The sequence below is a fragment of the Halichoerus grypus genome, chromosome 8 (genome assembly GCF_964656455.1).
Source record: "Halichoerus grypus chromosome 8, mHalGry1.hap1.1, whole genome shotgun sequence".
In the NCBI taxonomy this organism is placed as follows: domain Eukaryota; kingdom Metazoa; phylum Chordata; class Mammalia; order Carnivora; family Phocidae; genus Halichoerus; species Halichoerus grypus.
The window spans coordinates 46333885-46349764 of record NC_135719.1 but is presented as its reverse complement, the minus strand read 5'-3'; the positions used below and the strand labels follow the sequence as shown (position 1 = coordinate 46349764).

Sequence of the window (15880 nt, the reverse complement as noted above, 5' to 3'; positions counted from 1 at the left end):
GCTGGCCACAGCCAAACTGGGTTGAAACTCCAGTCTGACACCAGAGCCCGTGACACTCCCTCGCCCAGTCGCCTCCTGGCTTAGGGTGCTTTCAGGAGAAATCTATCTGCAAGTATTAAAAGCTTTTAACTGAGGAGTGAGATAGAAACACAGAAGAGAGGAAGACGGAAATCTCAACACGGGGGTGGGCGAGGGAAGAGCTATCCCTGCGTAAGGGAATTAGGAGGCAGACAGAGAGCAAGTAAGGGAGGCAGGATGGAGACTTTTGTCTAAATATGTGGCCTCAGCTATGTGGGTCACGGTGATTTGGAATCCACTTAATTTAGCTGCCTTCAGCACTGCGGTTTCTCATTCGGATGTTGGAGGCGGAACTGGGCAGTAAAAATGTCATAAATTCATCAGCAAATTCCCTCCAGCTCTCAAGGTCTAGCCTTGGATTCCCGGAAGAGCCGGCCCCTGGCAGAGTGTGGGCAAGGCGAGATGGAGGCCGGGGGACAGAGCAGGGCCCTGGTCTGCCAGTGTCCTTGAGACAGGAAGAGGAATGGTGGAATGATGGCTTCCTGCAGCTAGAGGGATTTAGGTTAGACCCCGTGAGGAGCTTGTCCTCAAGGTGACAGGCCAAGGGCAGTAAAAGGCGCAGGAGAAAGGGCTGTTCTCGGCTCTGCAGAGCTGAGGGTGAGCTGGGAATGATGGTAAGGGCCTGCCTAGGGCCCAGCTCAGGCCCAGGAGACCATGGATGCTGAGTGCTGCCAGGTGGGGTGCGTGCGTGTGTGTGTGTGTGTGTGTGTGTGTGTATGTGTGTGTCTGCACGTGCTGGTTTCGAGGTTGTCAAGTGTCAGCAGGTAGCATAAAGCAGAGAGAGTCCTGGGTTCTAAACCTGACCCAGCCTTGAATCCACCATGTAACCCTGGAAAAGCTCTGTGGCTTCTCAGGACCACCCTCTTCCTCGGCTGTTGGAATGACTTGGGTCAGAACCCTGTTTTCTGGGCTTCCCCCCACCAGTGACTCTTATCATAGCTTTGCAGCTGGTATTCATGACCACCGGACACGAGGCTCTGAGCAGCACAGCGTGGTTCCCACGGCAGCCTGGGTGGGGCCGTGGGGTTGGTGGCTGTCGCATTCGGTACTGTTCCCATTCCAGGAACAGGAGAGAAGCTGGCGGTGTCCTGGAGAACCCAGGGGGCCTCGCTGTGGGTGGGTGTGCTGTGGGCAGTGTGAAGGTGGCTTGAGGAACATGCCTGTCCCTCAGGATGCCTAGGGGCCCCCTGCAGCCCGAGCTGGGAAGCCAGAGCCGAGCTGCTGCCTCTAACGCTGAACTCTGGACGCGAACACAGAGAAGCTGGCTGTCAGGGGCAGAGGCCAGGCACCAGAGGCAAGAGGTCCATGAAACGGAGGCAAGCAAATTCTCCCAGGCTCGCCTTGCTGCAGCAAGGACCAGGGCCTGGCTTTCTGGGGAAGGGACAGTCCAGCTCCAAGGCTGGTAGGAAGGAGGTGTATGCTCCCCCCCCCGCCCCCCAACTAGGAAGGATGTCTGGGGAGGAATTGCTGAGCTCCAGAGTCCTGCGCAGCCCAGCCCTTTCCATATACCCTCCCAGCGCGCCCCTGCCCCCAGATTCTCCCTTCATACCTGCTCACCCCGCAGGGCCTGGTGGATGGTGAGACTCCTGTTGTTGTGCATGGTGAACAGGATGGCTTTGCCCGTGTGGTTGAACCGGGGTGCTCCAGCCACGTACACCCACCCCTGCCTGGAGGACACGACCGACGTGACTGTGTACCCTGCCACAGGAGGAAACAGGCTGGTCTCTGCCCCAGGTCCTTGGCGGTGCCTGAGGACCGGCCCCCTCGGGGAGTGCATTCAGGGCAGGCTGAGCAGATGTGAACCCTCAGGGTGGTAATTCCTAGGTACAACTTGGGGGGCCTGGAAGAGGCAGGGTTCAGGACTGGGGGGGTTTGGAGGGTGGGCAGAATTCATGCACCCCTCCTCCCCCTGCTGGAGGGCACCAAGGAAGCCAGGGGCAGGGGGTGGGGGGTGGCTACTAAAAGGTATTGCTGACGCGGAACGTGCATGTCCCCTCCTTCGCCAGAGTCCCGAGTGCACAGGGGAGCGGAGAGGAGGGAGATGGTGGACCCGAGCTGGGCTTCATTACATTTTGGGCAGGCTTTGTTTTTGATCCCCACCAATTGTCTCTCTCAAGGACCAGCCAGTGTCATCCTCATTACTACAACCTGCTGCTAAGCGGTTCGTGGAAAATTAGAGCATTGCCTGCCAGGCGTAAGGGGCTGCTCCACTGGGCATTGACATGGGGTCCCAGCGACATCTGCAGCCCCAGAACTTTGCAGACTCAGAGGAAGGAGCCCCGAGCCTCCTCTCAGTCCCACACATACGATACGTAAGTGAGGAGGAAATGGAAACCAGGGGATCTTTTGGAAAGGCCCCCACTCCTTGTCCTCGGGTTGGCTTTGCCCGGTCGCTGTGACTCTTGATGAACACACAGCACCCAGGAAGCGTGCAGAGCCTAGAGCCCCACTTTCCGCCAGACGGCCTCAGATACTGGACCCCCGTTTTTAGATGCCTTTGTTGGCAGTTCCTGGGCTGTTTCTGGCAAACGGATGTTTCCTTCTGCCATGTATGTGTGTGCGTGTGTGTGCGTGTGTGTGTGTGTGGGGGGCGGTAACCGTGCTACCACGGTTCGGTTCCACTGGTTGCTTACACAGCGGCTGCAGGATGCATAGACGAGTTGATTCGGTGGCTGGGAGCATGGGTGCAGTGGGGTGAGCTACTCTGGTTCCAGACACAACATTTTTGACTCTTAGAGGTGTGTTCTGGGGAATGGGGCTTGAAAGGTCAGTGAAGCAGGATATTGCATAGGCTGATAGGGCTGTGTATTAACCCAACCATAAACATATGAGGGTAGGGTGGGATCAGCCTTACAGAGTGCGGCTGAGCTTGTTTGTTTGTTTGCTTGCTTGCTTTCGTTTTCTTTTTTGGGGGTGGGGGAGAGAGAATCTCCATGCTCAGCATGGAGCCCCACTCGGGACTTGATCTCCCGACTCTGAGATCATGACCTGAGCCGAAATCAAGAGCCGGACACGTAACCGACTGAGCCACCCAGGCGCCCCACCAAGCCTTCTTTTGAGTCCCCTGTGGCACTACTGAAAATGTTCTCAATTAGCCCCCGGCTCAGGGCTTCCTCAGAAGCAGGGACAGTGGTGGGGGGAGGGGCGTGGGGGCCGAATGTCCTGGGGGCAGGCACCTCTCAAAGCAGCAAGCAGCATGGGGAACTTCCTGCTTCCCACAGTCTGCTGGCTGTGGCTTCAGTTTCCATGGGGTTCTTTGGCCAGCATGCAGGGCCATCCTGAAAGCTGGACCGACCTCCCAGAAGGCCTGACAAGATGACAGAGGAAGACCCGTGGCCAAAAGTCTGTACAGCTTCCTTGTGTGGAGGCAGAGAGCCTGGCCTCCCGGTCTCCTTCCTCCAAAACCCCTCTCCTTTGGGGCACATAGGAAGGAATCTTCCAGAGATCCCAGACTCTCATGGATGAGCCCCAGAGGGAGGAGGAAGACAGAAGGCATTCCTTCAGGACCCCCACCCAAGGCTGTGGCTGTGGGTAAGGCAAGATGGTGGGGCCTTACAAGGGATTTTCAGTCTGGCTCTACCCCACGAGGGTCTCCTGGGAGGAGGAAGACAGCTCTGCTGGGCCAGGAGGGAGGGGGGAGATTCATCCTGCTGCTCCCTCACTCAGACACCTTCACTATCTCCCTACTGCTAGCATGAACAAGCTCCAACTCCTCACCTTGGCATTCGAGGCCTCCAGCCGCAGCCTGCTCTAACCTGCCTTCCCCTTCCTGCTGCACCCCTCTGCCCCAGCCTCACCGCTCCACCTCCTGGCTCCTGAACCCGCCTAGCACTTTCCACGCCTCCCTCCTTCTCTTGGACCATTTTGGTTTATTCGGATTCTTCCTGCCTCGGAGCCCTGGTAGAGGCTCCAGCTCACGCACAGCGGGGGCCAGAGTGTGCTGGCCACTGGACCGGGACCACCCTCGGTGTCTGTCCCACTCACTTGGGCCCTGGGCGCTGGTGCTATCTCCCTGATATTTAAGGCTTCACGGCAACTGCCCCACCACCCCTTACTTGGTGCCCCCGCTTTCGGCCCAGTGCTGAGCACATGGGAGGAGCACAAACCATCACGACTGATCTGTGTGAGGTGGGCGCTGGCCTTCTTTCTTCTGACATCTTTTCTAGTGTTTGGGCATTTGCCAAGGCGGGGGCTCCAATCTCTCCCTCCTTTTCTGTGCTTGCATCCACACTTTGGCCCCACTTGCGTTATAATTTGTATCTGTGCCCCTGTGTCGGCCCCACCGGCTGAGAAACGGCTGGAAGGCAGAGGCAGGGTCCCTCTTACCAGGGCACTCGGAGGGCACCGGCCACAGGGGGCGCTCTACGCAGTTTAGGTTTAATATCTGTGGGCCAGGTAGTGTTGGGGGACTTCTAGGGACCTGCACCTCTGTATTTCCCAGGCAAGTCCTGATTCCAGCATTCTGTCCTGTGGTCAGCTCAGGGTCTCAGAATTGGGGATGGAAAATGGGGTGACCACCGCGTGGGCAGTGTCACAGGCAAGGGGAGTGGCTGAAGAGCTGAGGGACAAAGGCGGGGATGACATGGAGCATTAGGGAGAGGCCGGACATGTGGACAGATATGCCAACTCCGGGGGGCCCAGTCTCATGGAGGAGTGGGGTCCGAGGAGTCATTAATGATGGGTGACCTCAAACATGGCCGACTTGGCTCAGAGACAATGGGACCCCCCTGGCCGTTCACCCGCTTCCGCCCTTCGCTCTGGCTTGGCCCTTTCAGAAGGGAATCCTCCCCGGCAGCCTTAGCGTGGAGGGCCAGGCTCCTGGTTCTTACAGGACTGGAGGTGACTGGGTTCAGTGGGTTAGGGCCTCACACCTGGGACCTATCACCATCAGGCCAACAGTCTGTGGTTCTCTTTAATGTCTGCTTCTGGAATGCTTACTGGGAAGTGACTTCTGCCTTGACTGTGAACATTAATACTTGCACTCTGCCTTAGGAGGCAGCTCAGCGTGCTCAAACCCTAGTCAAGGCAGCAAGCTTTAATACCAATGGCTGACCTAGCGTCTAGAAGCATCAGCTGAATTTCAGGTACAGGTGCATTGCTTGTCACTTATTCTGCCTGGTTATCGAGAACCTACTGCGGGCCAGGCACGGTGCTGCTGTGCCTGGGTATTCACAGAATATTCACACCCAGGCCCCTTGTCTCGTGTGGGGGCAGTTCCGCTGGGGCCCCCCTGGCCTGCCGCCCAGCAGCCACGCTCCGCTCGGGCTCTTACCTAGATAGGCGCCATGGTTCTTGAGCTCCTCGGGGAACTCCTTCAGGTACGACTCTCGGAGAGGAATGACCTTCCCGCCACTGGTCTCTTTCAGCACGGCTCCGTTCCAGTCGTAGGCACCAACGGCTCCCAGCAGAATCCCGTCCTGACATTGGGGAGGGGACACACATCAGCTCACATCCCCCGGGGGCCCCCCGCTGGGAAGCCGCATCTGGGTTCTGCACAATGAAACATGTGCCGGCCACTTCAGGCACCTTCTCCTGTGTTCATTATTTAACGGCTTCCAGCCAGGATTCTTGACTTCTGAATGAGCCAAGGACCTTCCACCCCGTCCTTAGCACAAAATGGGTCAAACAAAGGAATGCTCTAGAAATAAACTCCACCTCTAGGCCCCAGCCTCTGTTCCTCTGTGGGCTTACGCCCTCTGTAGGAAATCTCCTGTCACTCTCCCTTCCTTCCTTCAGTCCTTGAGGCCGTGCCCCTGCACTTGGCCTCCTTCCACATTCCTTTGTGGTGTCTGAGTTGCTTCCCTGTGTGTAAATCTCACTTCTTCATTTCTTCAGTGTCTGCTTTGTCCCAGCCACTTGCTTGGTGCTGGGACATTGTCTCTGCCCTCACAGAGCTCCGAGTACTAAAGAACTGTGCAAATAAGCATAATAGTTGCAAATTGTGATAAATGCTATAAGTAAATAGCACAGGGAGGTTTAGGCTAGACTGAAATGGGAGTCAGGAAAAGCATTTTGAATACGTCATGCTCACCTGGACACCTGGCCAGGGAGGGGACAAGTGTGCAAAGGCCCTGAGGCTGGAGAGAGTCTCGAGGATTTGGTTTTAAGGAACTGGAAGCTGTTTAATGGTCTGGAGCATGGAATGAGGGGCCAGAGTGACTCTGATGAGACTGATGGATAAGCCAGGGCCACATCCGTGACAGCCCATGCTCTGAGGAAGGACGCTTATCTTTAGCTGCAGGGTAAGTGGGTGCTGCAGTGCTTGGAGGGGAAGATGGGGGCTCTGGCTCCCTCAGGGGCCACTACCCCGCCTCCTTAAACAACCCACAGAGCTAGTGGGCACAGAAAGACAAACAGCAAGCACTTAGAAGAGGAAGAGCAGTGACTAGGGACAATGAAGGTCCGAGGAGGTGGTGGAAGCAGGGAGGGCCACCTTCCTGGGCGACCTTGGCGATTCCGGCCCGGGTAGGTGGTACCCCAGCTTTGGGCTGTGAGAGGACTAGCTGGTGAAGTCACTTCTCCCCTGCACTGAACCTCCCTGATCCTGGCTCGTTGGCAGGATTTGAGGTCCCCCCAACCACTCCATCTCCCCGCACCTCCAAAGCGATGGTGCCAATGGAAAAATGTGATTCTGGCCTTGGGACAGTCAGGGCCGTGAATGAACATGCAGGCAGGGTCACCAGGTGCTGGTCTCACTGGTGCCAGTGGAGGGGGCAGGACCGTGAACCTGAAGCTGACCTTCCATTTCTCATTTCCCAGGGGGCACTTTAAAGACTGCAATTGATCTTAGATAAGGTTTAAAGAGTTGGAATACTCTGGAACTGACTGTTCAGACAGAATGTTTTTATGACTGTAAGTAAGCCGGTCTCTGGAGAGTCTGATATGCTTGGTTGTGTTTAATGTCACACTTTCTAATTAGCTTTTTCCTCCTACTCTGTATGAGCCTCAGCTTGAGAGTGCCTGACATCTGCCGGGCCAGGATCGGGGCCGGGGCTTCAAAGACTCGCTGCCCACGGTCACCGCCAGCGCTCCTTGAACTGGGGGCATGCTCCCTTCTTTGCAGAGTACTTTCTCATCCAGCCACCCCTTTGTGAGAGGCTGGTGGGACAGATGTTCATTATCTGCACTTGACAAATAGCATCCAAGCTTCAGAGAGGGAAAGGGACTTGCCTGAGGCTGCACAGCAAGTCGCGGCAGGGCTAGGACCTGGGGCAGGGAGGTGGGTTGGGCAGAGGAGGAAACACCCATGGGCAGCCCCTGGACTCAGGTTCCAGTTTTCCATCGGAACACCCTCTAAGAGGAGAGTGATGTGTGGGCCTCCACCTCTCTCTCTCCTCCCTCTGTCTTTCGGCTGAGTCCAAGTTTGCTATTGCAGGACAGCCTTCTTCCTCCGTGGAGAAAATGAGCTTTTGGCTTTGCAGATGACTGGAGGCCTCCACGATGTGCTGAGGCTCAACTGACATGGCTGGGATTCTGCTGGGGAGGACTGATGCCGACCAGTGGCGCTCGGGGATTCCACTGGGACTTCTGGATTTGGTGGTACTGGGCCGGCTGATGGCTCACGGGCTCTCGCCTTACACCGTTTTACCCTGGCAGGGGCTGCACGCTTGTGCCCCCAGGTGGTGGCCCTTTTCCGAGACGGGTCTGTTGCCGGGAAGAGCCTCGCCGAGGACAGTGGCTGAGGGCTGGCTGGGAGGGCAAGCGAAGGCCACCGGAGCAAACCTCGCTATGGCACTGTCTTTCCCCAGCTCGGGGAGCCTAGACATTTTGAATTTGGAAAAAATGTGGAAGGGCAGGGCCCCCCAAAGGGCCAAAGCCTTGGCAGAGGAAGCCAGGCATGCAGGCCCAGCTGGAATACGAATATCAGGGCATTCCAGGGAAGAGCCTTGTCCCATGTTCCGGGCCTGGCACTGGCTCCCTGATTTATGGCCTCTTCCCCCTGGGGCCACCGGAGCTCCCACCACATAGTGCCAGGGTGTGCCCGGGTGGCCTTGCCTGTGGACCCTTGGCATAAGCTGACTTTTCTGGTGCCCTGTGCAGAGATGAGGATGCAGGCGTGGTCAAGGCCAAGTCCGTACCCTCCCTATAGGCAACCTACACCTGTATTCACCTGAGCATAGCACCTGCCATTGGATTCTGCTAGCTCAGCTCTTACCTGCCTTCTGCCCCGGCCCCTGCAGCAGTCTTGCCTTCCCAGCTGAGCTGAAGGCTCCCTGGGCATGTGACCTCAACCATGTTCCAGCCAGTGTGCGTCCCCAGCCCTGGAAACAGCATAGTCTAAGGCAGTGGTTCCCGAGTTGGGGGCAGCTCGGCCCCCGGGCAATATTTGGCCATGCCTGGAACCAGTTTTGGTTGTCAGAGGGGGGGGTGGTGTTGGGGTCGGTATGGCATCGGGTGGGTAATGGCTAGGGCTGCTGCCTACAGTACTCAGGACAGTCCCACAGCCGAGAACTGCGGGGCCCAAACTGTCGGCTAGGCTGAGGCTGAGAATCCCTGGCCTGGTGGCTAGAGCATGCCTGGAGTCAGACATCGGGGTTCCTGTCCCAGCTCCAGAGCTGCTAGCTGTGGGACCCTGGGCAAGCTTCTCTCTCTCTCTCCCTCGCTCTTTCTCTCTCTCTGTTTCTCTGTCTCCGCCGCTGCTGTAAATCGTTTTGTTGTGAGGATTAACATTTTTAATTCTTAGCGTGGTGCTTGGCAGCCAATCAGGCCTCGGTATATAGTAGCTCTTCTCATTCTTTAGTTCGTCCAGAAAGCACCAGGGAGGCAGGAGTCAAAGAGGCAGACCTCACGGTCAGGTTGGCGCTGCCAGATGATTCCCGACAGCAGCCCAAGGGGAGGGCCCCGTTGGAGGCCAGGGCAGCCTGGTTGGGGGGCCCCCCCAGGAAGGGACGGGCACCTGAGGAGGTGGGTGGAGTTAGGATAGGATTTTAAGAAACCCTTACTTGATTTATTAGCAAGTCTCGAAATGTACACTTCCAGTTCCAAGCCTCAAGATTCACTTCCAGCAAATATTTTTCAGACATCTGCTCAAAGACTGAGATTGAGAACGGTTGACTGATTTGTCTGAGGCCACAGAGCCAGGAAGCGCTTTCTTCTTGCCCAGCAGTAATGGAATGAGGATACCAGACGCCAACAATTCTTCTCGGCTTTGGATAGGCGGGTGGAGGTGGCTGCTGGTGGTTCCGCGCACTGGCGCAGAGACCACCTAGAGGACCCCGAGTACTGTCCTCCTCTCTAGACTCCTCCATGGCTCCCTAGTGCCTGTGTGCCCATCATCAGAGTGACTGTAGAAGGGCCGAGAGCCCCTCCGAAGGCAAATACATGGTTAAGAAGATGGATTATACTTTCACTAAATGCTCGGATTCTGTCAGAAGATGATTATTTTTAATAAGCCCGAAGTGGAGCCTGAGGAAGGGACGAGTGCCAGGAGGTTTAGACGGGGTTGGGCAGGAGACACCCGGAAACAGGCCCTCAATCTTTCTGTGGAAAGAAGCTCTTCACCGTGCTGGAAATCGGGAGCCAGGGTGACAAGGAGGTGGTGTGGGGAGCAAGGGCCACACGGTACCTGACTGCTCAGTCCTGATCAGAGTGTTGGTGGTCTCTGCTCGGAGGTCCTGGGAACGAGGCCCAGGAGTTGAGTGAGGGGCACCAACGCACAGCCTGAGGGCCCGGGGCTTAGGAGGACCCCCCCCCACAATGAACTGGAAATGATTCCTGCCACCAGGAGTCACTTCTCAACAATCTGGAACAGCAAGCCGGCAGACCTTGGCTCCCATGTCCTGGTCGCACAAGGTGGAACCTGAGGACACCTAACTGCCTGGCCTTGCTGGCAGGTGGAAGAATCCACTGTTTAGGGCTATGGGGGCGTAGAGGAGTTAAAAACCCCTCACATCATCATCTATGGATTAGTTTCTTTCATTTTTGATTGAATCGAATGTGCCAAACTAGTTCAGATGTAAAGCTCTTAGGAAAGATTACAGCCTGAAGGCTTCAACAGCTCAGAACCTCCGATAATGGCCAACGGCCTTAGCTCTCTAGCCCACAACCCCAGGGGGCGCTGCGGGAAGGGCACAGGCTGAAGGGGCAGCTGGCCGGGGAGGTGGGAGGCTCCCCCCACCTTGGCCTGTTCTGGGTCATCTGGCCTGCTGGGTCATCACGGGTAGGTGAAAGGAAAGTAGTCTCTTTCCATCTCAGGTGAGTCACCAAGTATTTGGGTAGACAGGACCCACGCTAATAACACTGCCTCCTTCTGGAAACTTTTGGGGTTGGGGAGACGTATGGACTGTGGGGTAGGAGGTCCATGTGAAATTCCTCGGCTGAGCCCTCAGGTAAGAGGAGCACCCCAGCTCCATCCACCACCAACGGGCAATGATTGTAGTCCCTTCCTTCCTCTATAGCTTCCGCTCCTGGCCTGTGGGCATTAGAGACTCAGAGAGTCTACGCCCCCTTGGGAGGTATGGAGCCCTTTTGTAAACTTTCTGGCCGACTCCTGCAGCTTCTTTTTGATTACCCAGCTCAACAGGGAGTTCACCACCTCAGCAGGCAGCCAGGACTAACAGAAGCCACTCCAGCTATTAGTGAGCTTTGCATTCATTTCCAAATGCTAATGGAGCCATTGGCTTAAAAATCTGTTTTAGAATTTGACCAGAGATCCACAGCTGGCCTTCTTGATGGTAATTTCCAGAACATCCTTTTTCCCTTTTTTGCAAATCGAGACTAGAGTTCCCTGGGTTGACTCTAGCTCCCTGGGTTTCCCCAGTGGCTCCTGTGACCTGGGGCGTTGGGTTCTTTGGGTGACCAGGTGACATTTTGGGGTCTCCTCTTCTACCCTGGGCACTGGAGTCTCTTTCCTCTTGCTGCTTTTATCCTTTTTCACTCGAAGGCTGGTTTCCTTGCTAGGTAGACAACAGCAGCCCAGGTGATGAGCCGCTGGGCCCTTCCTCTGCTAATTGAGAACATTCTATGGCGCCCTTCCCCTAGGACTGGAGATCTTTCTCTCTGACATAACTAAACAGGCCCAGGGCAGCAGAAGGCTCTCCACACATTTGCAGGAAGCAGCTGTCTGAGGCTGTCTGTGGAACACTTTTGGGGGAGATGGAGCCTGGTAGCTCGCCCAGGACGTGGACTCACTGGGGCTCCGGACCTGCTCTGGGCAAAGCCAAAAGGCTGGACCAACTGCTCTCCATCCCCATAGAGGTCTGACCGACCATGAGAACGGTGGAGCTGGACTCCCAGGGACAGGACGGCTGTGGCCAATTATGATGGCATCAGCGGCTGGCACCGAGAAACCTCTGTGCCCTAAAATGGCGACCCAATGGCCAGTCGCAGTGCCAACAGCCCACCATCGTTGCTCCATGCCTTCAGATTTGGAAGGATTTTTTTTCTTTTTAAGTATTAAAGAGTCTCAGATTCAAATTTAATCATCATCTCTTTAAGAGTCCTATCAGATAAAAACTTCCAGATGCCTGTTACTTGAAAACAAGACTTGGGGGCTTTAGAAGAGCTGGGGTGGGGATGAGGATGGGGAGAGGCACCCTGGTCTCTCCAACCACGGGAATGAAAACAAGTTGGACACGTGGGAGAATCTGCACAGGGCAACACATGCCCTTGACCTAAATAACAGGCCAGGCTCGGAGCTCTTGGTCTCCCCTGTGCAGCTGGGAAGCCCGTGGATCCTGCAGGGACTCATCTCGCTCGACACACTGAACTGCGTGGGTCATTTTCAGGCCTCATCTCAGTGTTCTTGAATACCTGAACCTCGTCGTAACCTCCCTTTCTCTTCAGGTTCCCTGATTCCTGGGCATACATGGACCATCGTATTCAAAGCAGGAGCCTGCACCTTCCGGGACCCAGCACAGGGCCCAGCACTGAGAAGGCACAGAAAAGATTTGCAGATCTGACCACCTAAAACGGACAATTATTCCCACCTGCCAACCCAGCAGGGCTGTGCTGAGCGTGAAACGGGGCACAGGAATTTCCTGGAAAAGTTTACAGTGCTGTGCACATATAACACGAGTGTTATAATTACAGGCAGTTCCATTTATATCCTGCTGTATTTGGGTGGGCAGGAGCCTGTCCAGACGCAGCTCAGGAACAGCGGATCATGAGTCAGGTTTCCACCCCTCCGCACGCTGCCTGCTGCGCACAGGGCCCCCCACCCCACTCCCTGCCTCCGATTTGGGATTTCTGACTCAGACCCCCTTAGATTCCATAAGCTTTAAGGGAGCAGCTGCTTGGTGTGGGGAGGAAGAGTGTAAGACTGGTGTTTTTGTTGCTTATGTCACTTCAGCGGGTCGCTCAGACTTTGTGTGACTCAGTTTATTGCTCTGGAGACGGGGACCAAGGAATCCTGCCCGATTCACCTCACAGAGGAGTGGGGGCGGGAATCGGTGAGATAATGAAGGTCATGTATAAGCCGGCAGGATCAATAGGTCTTTTCTGGCAAACGAGGAGGCAGAAGGACACTCCTGGGGTGCCAGCCTGGGGAGAACAGCTAGGACACCTGCCTGCCCCCTGACTCAGACTCCTGCCGTGCGGTCCTCCCACCACGCAGTGCTCCCAGGCGGGGCTCCACGGTTTAGAAAAACATACTCACAGACACCGACTCTCTCGAGGCCCCTCTGGCGATTCCGGGAGGTTCCAGCCCCATCTTGCCAATTAGAACCAGGTGAGGTGTGCCGAGGGCGAGTGACAGCCTGACGCTCTGGGCCTGCGACGCAGAGCCTCTGACACGGCATGCTGCTCATGACACGGCGTGCCCACCTGGGACCTCTGCCACCTGGCACATCTGGACACCCTCCCGCATCGGCGTGGGGCCACGCGCCCGCACGCACAGGCCGCCTCGGGCACAGGGTACTATTAGTGCAATGTCTTTGGTTTTGACCCAATTTTCACGCAAGGCTCTGTGGACCGATTGGGACCTTTGATCCTGGAGGAAATGCCCCCATCGGCACCCCGGGCAGGGAGGGGACAGTTCATTACTTGTAGCCCACTCCCTGCTGAGAAGGGCTTGAGACAACCTGTTGCACGTTGAAGACCTTGACTTCCTTCTTGGAGCCATGGCAGACAGAGACAGAGAGACCGGAGAAACAAAGAGGGGTGAGAGCCCAGGAAAGGCGGGGTGACCACCTAGAGAGCTGGGGAGTGTACGGGAGGGCGATTCCAACCCCGACCCACCTCCACCACGTGGGACGAAAAGCCCGTCTGCGACATTTCCAGCCCAAAGGACGTTTCGTTCTTGTTGGTGCCTAAAACAGAAGGACAGAAAGATCTAGTTCCATGCCTGATTGCTTCAGCGAAGGCAGAGGGGGCCCTAAGGCTGAGTCCAGCAGCACTGCCCCCCTGGGTGGCCCCAGAGGCAGGCAGCCTGCACAGGGGGGCACCAGGCACCTTCCGGCAGCTGCTGGTTTTACAGCCCCGTTACTGCTGGAAAGGGTTTGGGACGAGTTATATGACAGAGCATGTATGCTATATGACTGTCAAAATAGGGGAAAGAACAAGAAAAGTTCATGGAAAGAAATAGTCTACATTTTTGGCAAGAAGTGGAAATTCCATTTCTTTCCCCACTTCTCTCATTCCTATTATTCACCAGCTTTGGTTCCAGAGGCCTCTGGAGGATTCCTAAACGTTGGCTCGATCCTTGGGAGGGAGACCCGTCACCACCACAGCTTTGCACAAGAAACCCATGTGTGCTGAAAGTCCCTCCCCAGAGAGCCCCCCACCCCAACCCAGGGCCCTGGAGCTGATGTTCTCCACGCCCAAGGAAACCGTTTCTAGAAGTACCCTCATCTGGATATTTCAGTCCTATGTGAGTGTCAAAACTCAGGCTCACACTTTCTATTCCTTTATCCTGTGGATAAGGGCTGCTTTTGTCTCCTCGTGGGTCTGGAGCTCATCTTTTCCAATGTGCTCAGGCTCTGGGATGCCGCTTTCTGTCTCTGTTTACAACCCTCCCATGTGGCCCAGCCCAGTGTCGGGAGGGCCAGGTCTAGCAATACACGGCGCAAAGGAGAGCCGTGCAAACAAAACTGGAGTTTAAATAGGAAGTAAGATAAGGGGGGGCGCCTGGGTGGCTCAGTCGGTTAAGTGCCTGCCTTCAGCTCAGGTTATGATCCCAGGGTCCTAGGATTGAGCCTTGCGTTGGGCTCTCTGCTCAGTGGGGAGCCTGTTTCTCCCTCTCCCTCTGCTGCTCCCCCTGCTTGTGTGCTCTCTCTGTCAAGTAAATAAATAAAATCTTAAAAAATAATAAATAGTAAGGAGAGAGGCAATCGGAAGGAACCCTATGCAAAGTGCTTTCGGCGGAATGGGAGGCAGCTGGACTCAGGGATTAAGCGTTTCAGGCTACAGAGGCAGGCCCAGCTGCATCCAAACTAGGGTTGCCAGATAAAATACAGGATGCCCAGTTCAATTTGAATTTCAGACAACCAGCGGATAACTTCTTAGTATCAGTCTGCCACAAACACTGCATTTTATATTTGCTAAATCTGGCGACACTAGCTTCCCAAGCCGGGGAAGCTTTGGCAAGTCACTTGGTTCCTACAGGCTTCAGGATCGTCAGTGGTCAAAGGAGGAGAAAGTCTCAAAGCCACCGTCCGGGGCTGTCTGTGAGGTGCATGGCCTCCAGTCCCGCACGGAATACCACACATTTATTGTGATGGGATGGCTCCTGCTAAAGCATTCCGTGTTGTGGGGCTGGATGTTGCTCCATGGGGTTCACTTGATGTGAGCCTGGAAGCGTAGACCTCTCTCGGTAGGTATCGCTTACCTTCCAAGCTGAAGATCCTGTCCCCCAGGGCATCAACAATGTCCTTCAGGGCTGCCTCGTCGGTCACGTTGAAGAAGTGCTTGTCATCGGGGTCACTGGCTATGTATTTGATCTCGTTTAGAAAAGCTTCTGGATTGATCCCCCGGCGGTTGTAGTAGCCTAGGACCTGCCAGGGAACAGGGGCAGGGTGACCAAGCAGGACGTAGCACAGGCCTCCCCACACGCCCGAGTCCCCTGCCCCCGAGTGGCCAGGGCCACTGTTTCAGCTGCCAGGAGCAGAACTTGGGGTTCCATTTGCAGTTTGAGACAGGCTGTCTTGTAGGGGCCAGAGAAGCCCCCTGGTCTAAGATAAGGGTCTGGGGGCCGGGTGGCTTGGGGGTGTTTCCTAGAGTTCTGAGGTTTCAGAATCTCCCTGGCAATGGAGGAAAAAACCTCCCAAGCCCCCACAACTGTTGTGGATAGCCCTGGACAGCACTGAAGGAAAATTCCCCAGATGCTCTTTAGGGGAGGCTGAAACAAGGAGAGGCCCATTGGAGGGCCTCGACAGCTTGTTCACTACCCAGAAAATGCCCCTGAGACTCCCCAGAGGTTTGATGGCTAAGCCTCTAGGGGCGCGCAGTGTGGGACACTCGGAGCAGGACTCACGGCCACAGCGTATCTGGTCACGTTGTCTCTCTCGCTTTGCTGGATCACCTTCTCCAGGTCTGGGCTGTCATGGGACTCTCCGTCTGTGATGACAATCATTACTTTCTTGGCCCCTTTCCTTCCGCCTTTCTGGAAAGCCTCTGAGCTGAAACCATAGCACAGGGGGGTAGGGTCACAAGAAGGATGTAGGGATGGGGCAGCTTCCAGTGCTCCGCCCGAGGGGCAGCCACAGAAGTAGGGCCAAGCCCACTCACCTCCCCCGAGGGAGCAACCCAACAGGGTTGGATCTTGAACCAACGAAGAAGCTGGGTTGAGATGCCCACACTACTCATTCACCAGCTGCTCAGATGGGTCACGTATCTGCTTGTTCTTTTTTTTATTTTTTTAAAGATT

General features: G+C 55.7%; 1 protein-coding gene across 1 annotated transcript in view; it reads right to left on the bottom strand.

Annotated features, from left to right (window-relative positions):
* Positions 1-15880, bottom strand: part of ITGA11 (integrin subunit alpha 11) — a 110511-nt gene that overhangs the window by 26126 nt on the left and 68505 nt on the right. Inside the window, exons 8-12 of the mRNA XM_036087083.2 lie at positions 15488-15632; positions 14843-15008; positions 13255-13325; positions 5351-5495; positions 1628-1776 (exon numbers count right to left, since the gene is read on the bottom strand). Of these exons, the coding sequence (XP_035942976.2) occupies positions 1628-1776; positions 5351-5495; positions 13255-13325; positions 14843-15008; positions 15488-15632 (676 nt within the window). The remainder of the gene's footprint in view (positions 1-1627; positions 1777-5350; positions 5496-13254; positions 13326-14842; positions 15009-15487; positions 15633-15880) is intronic.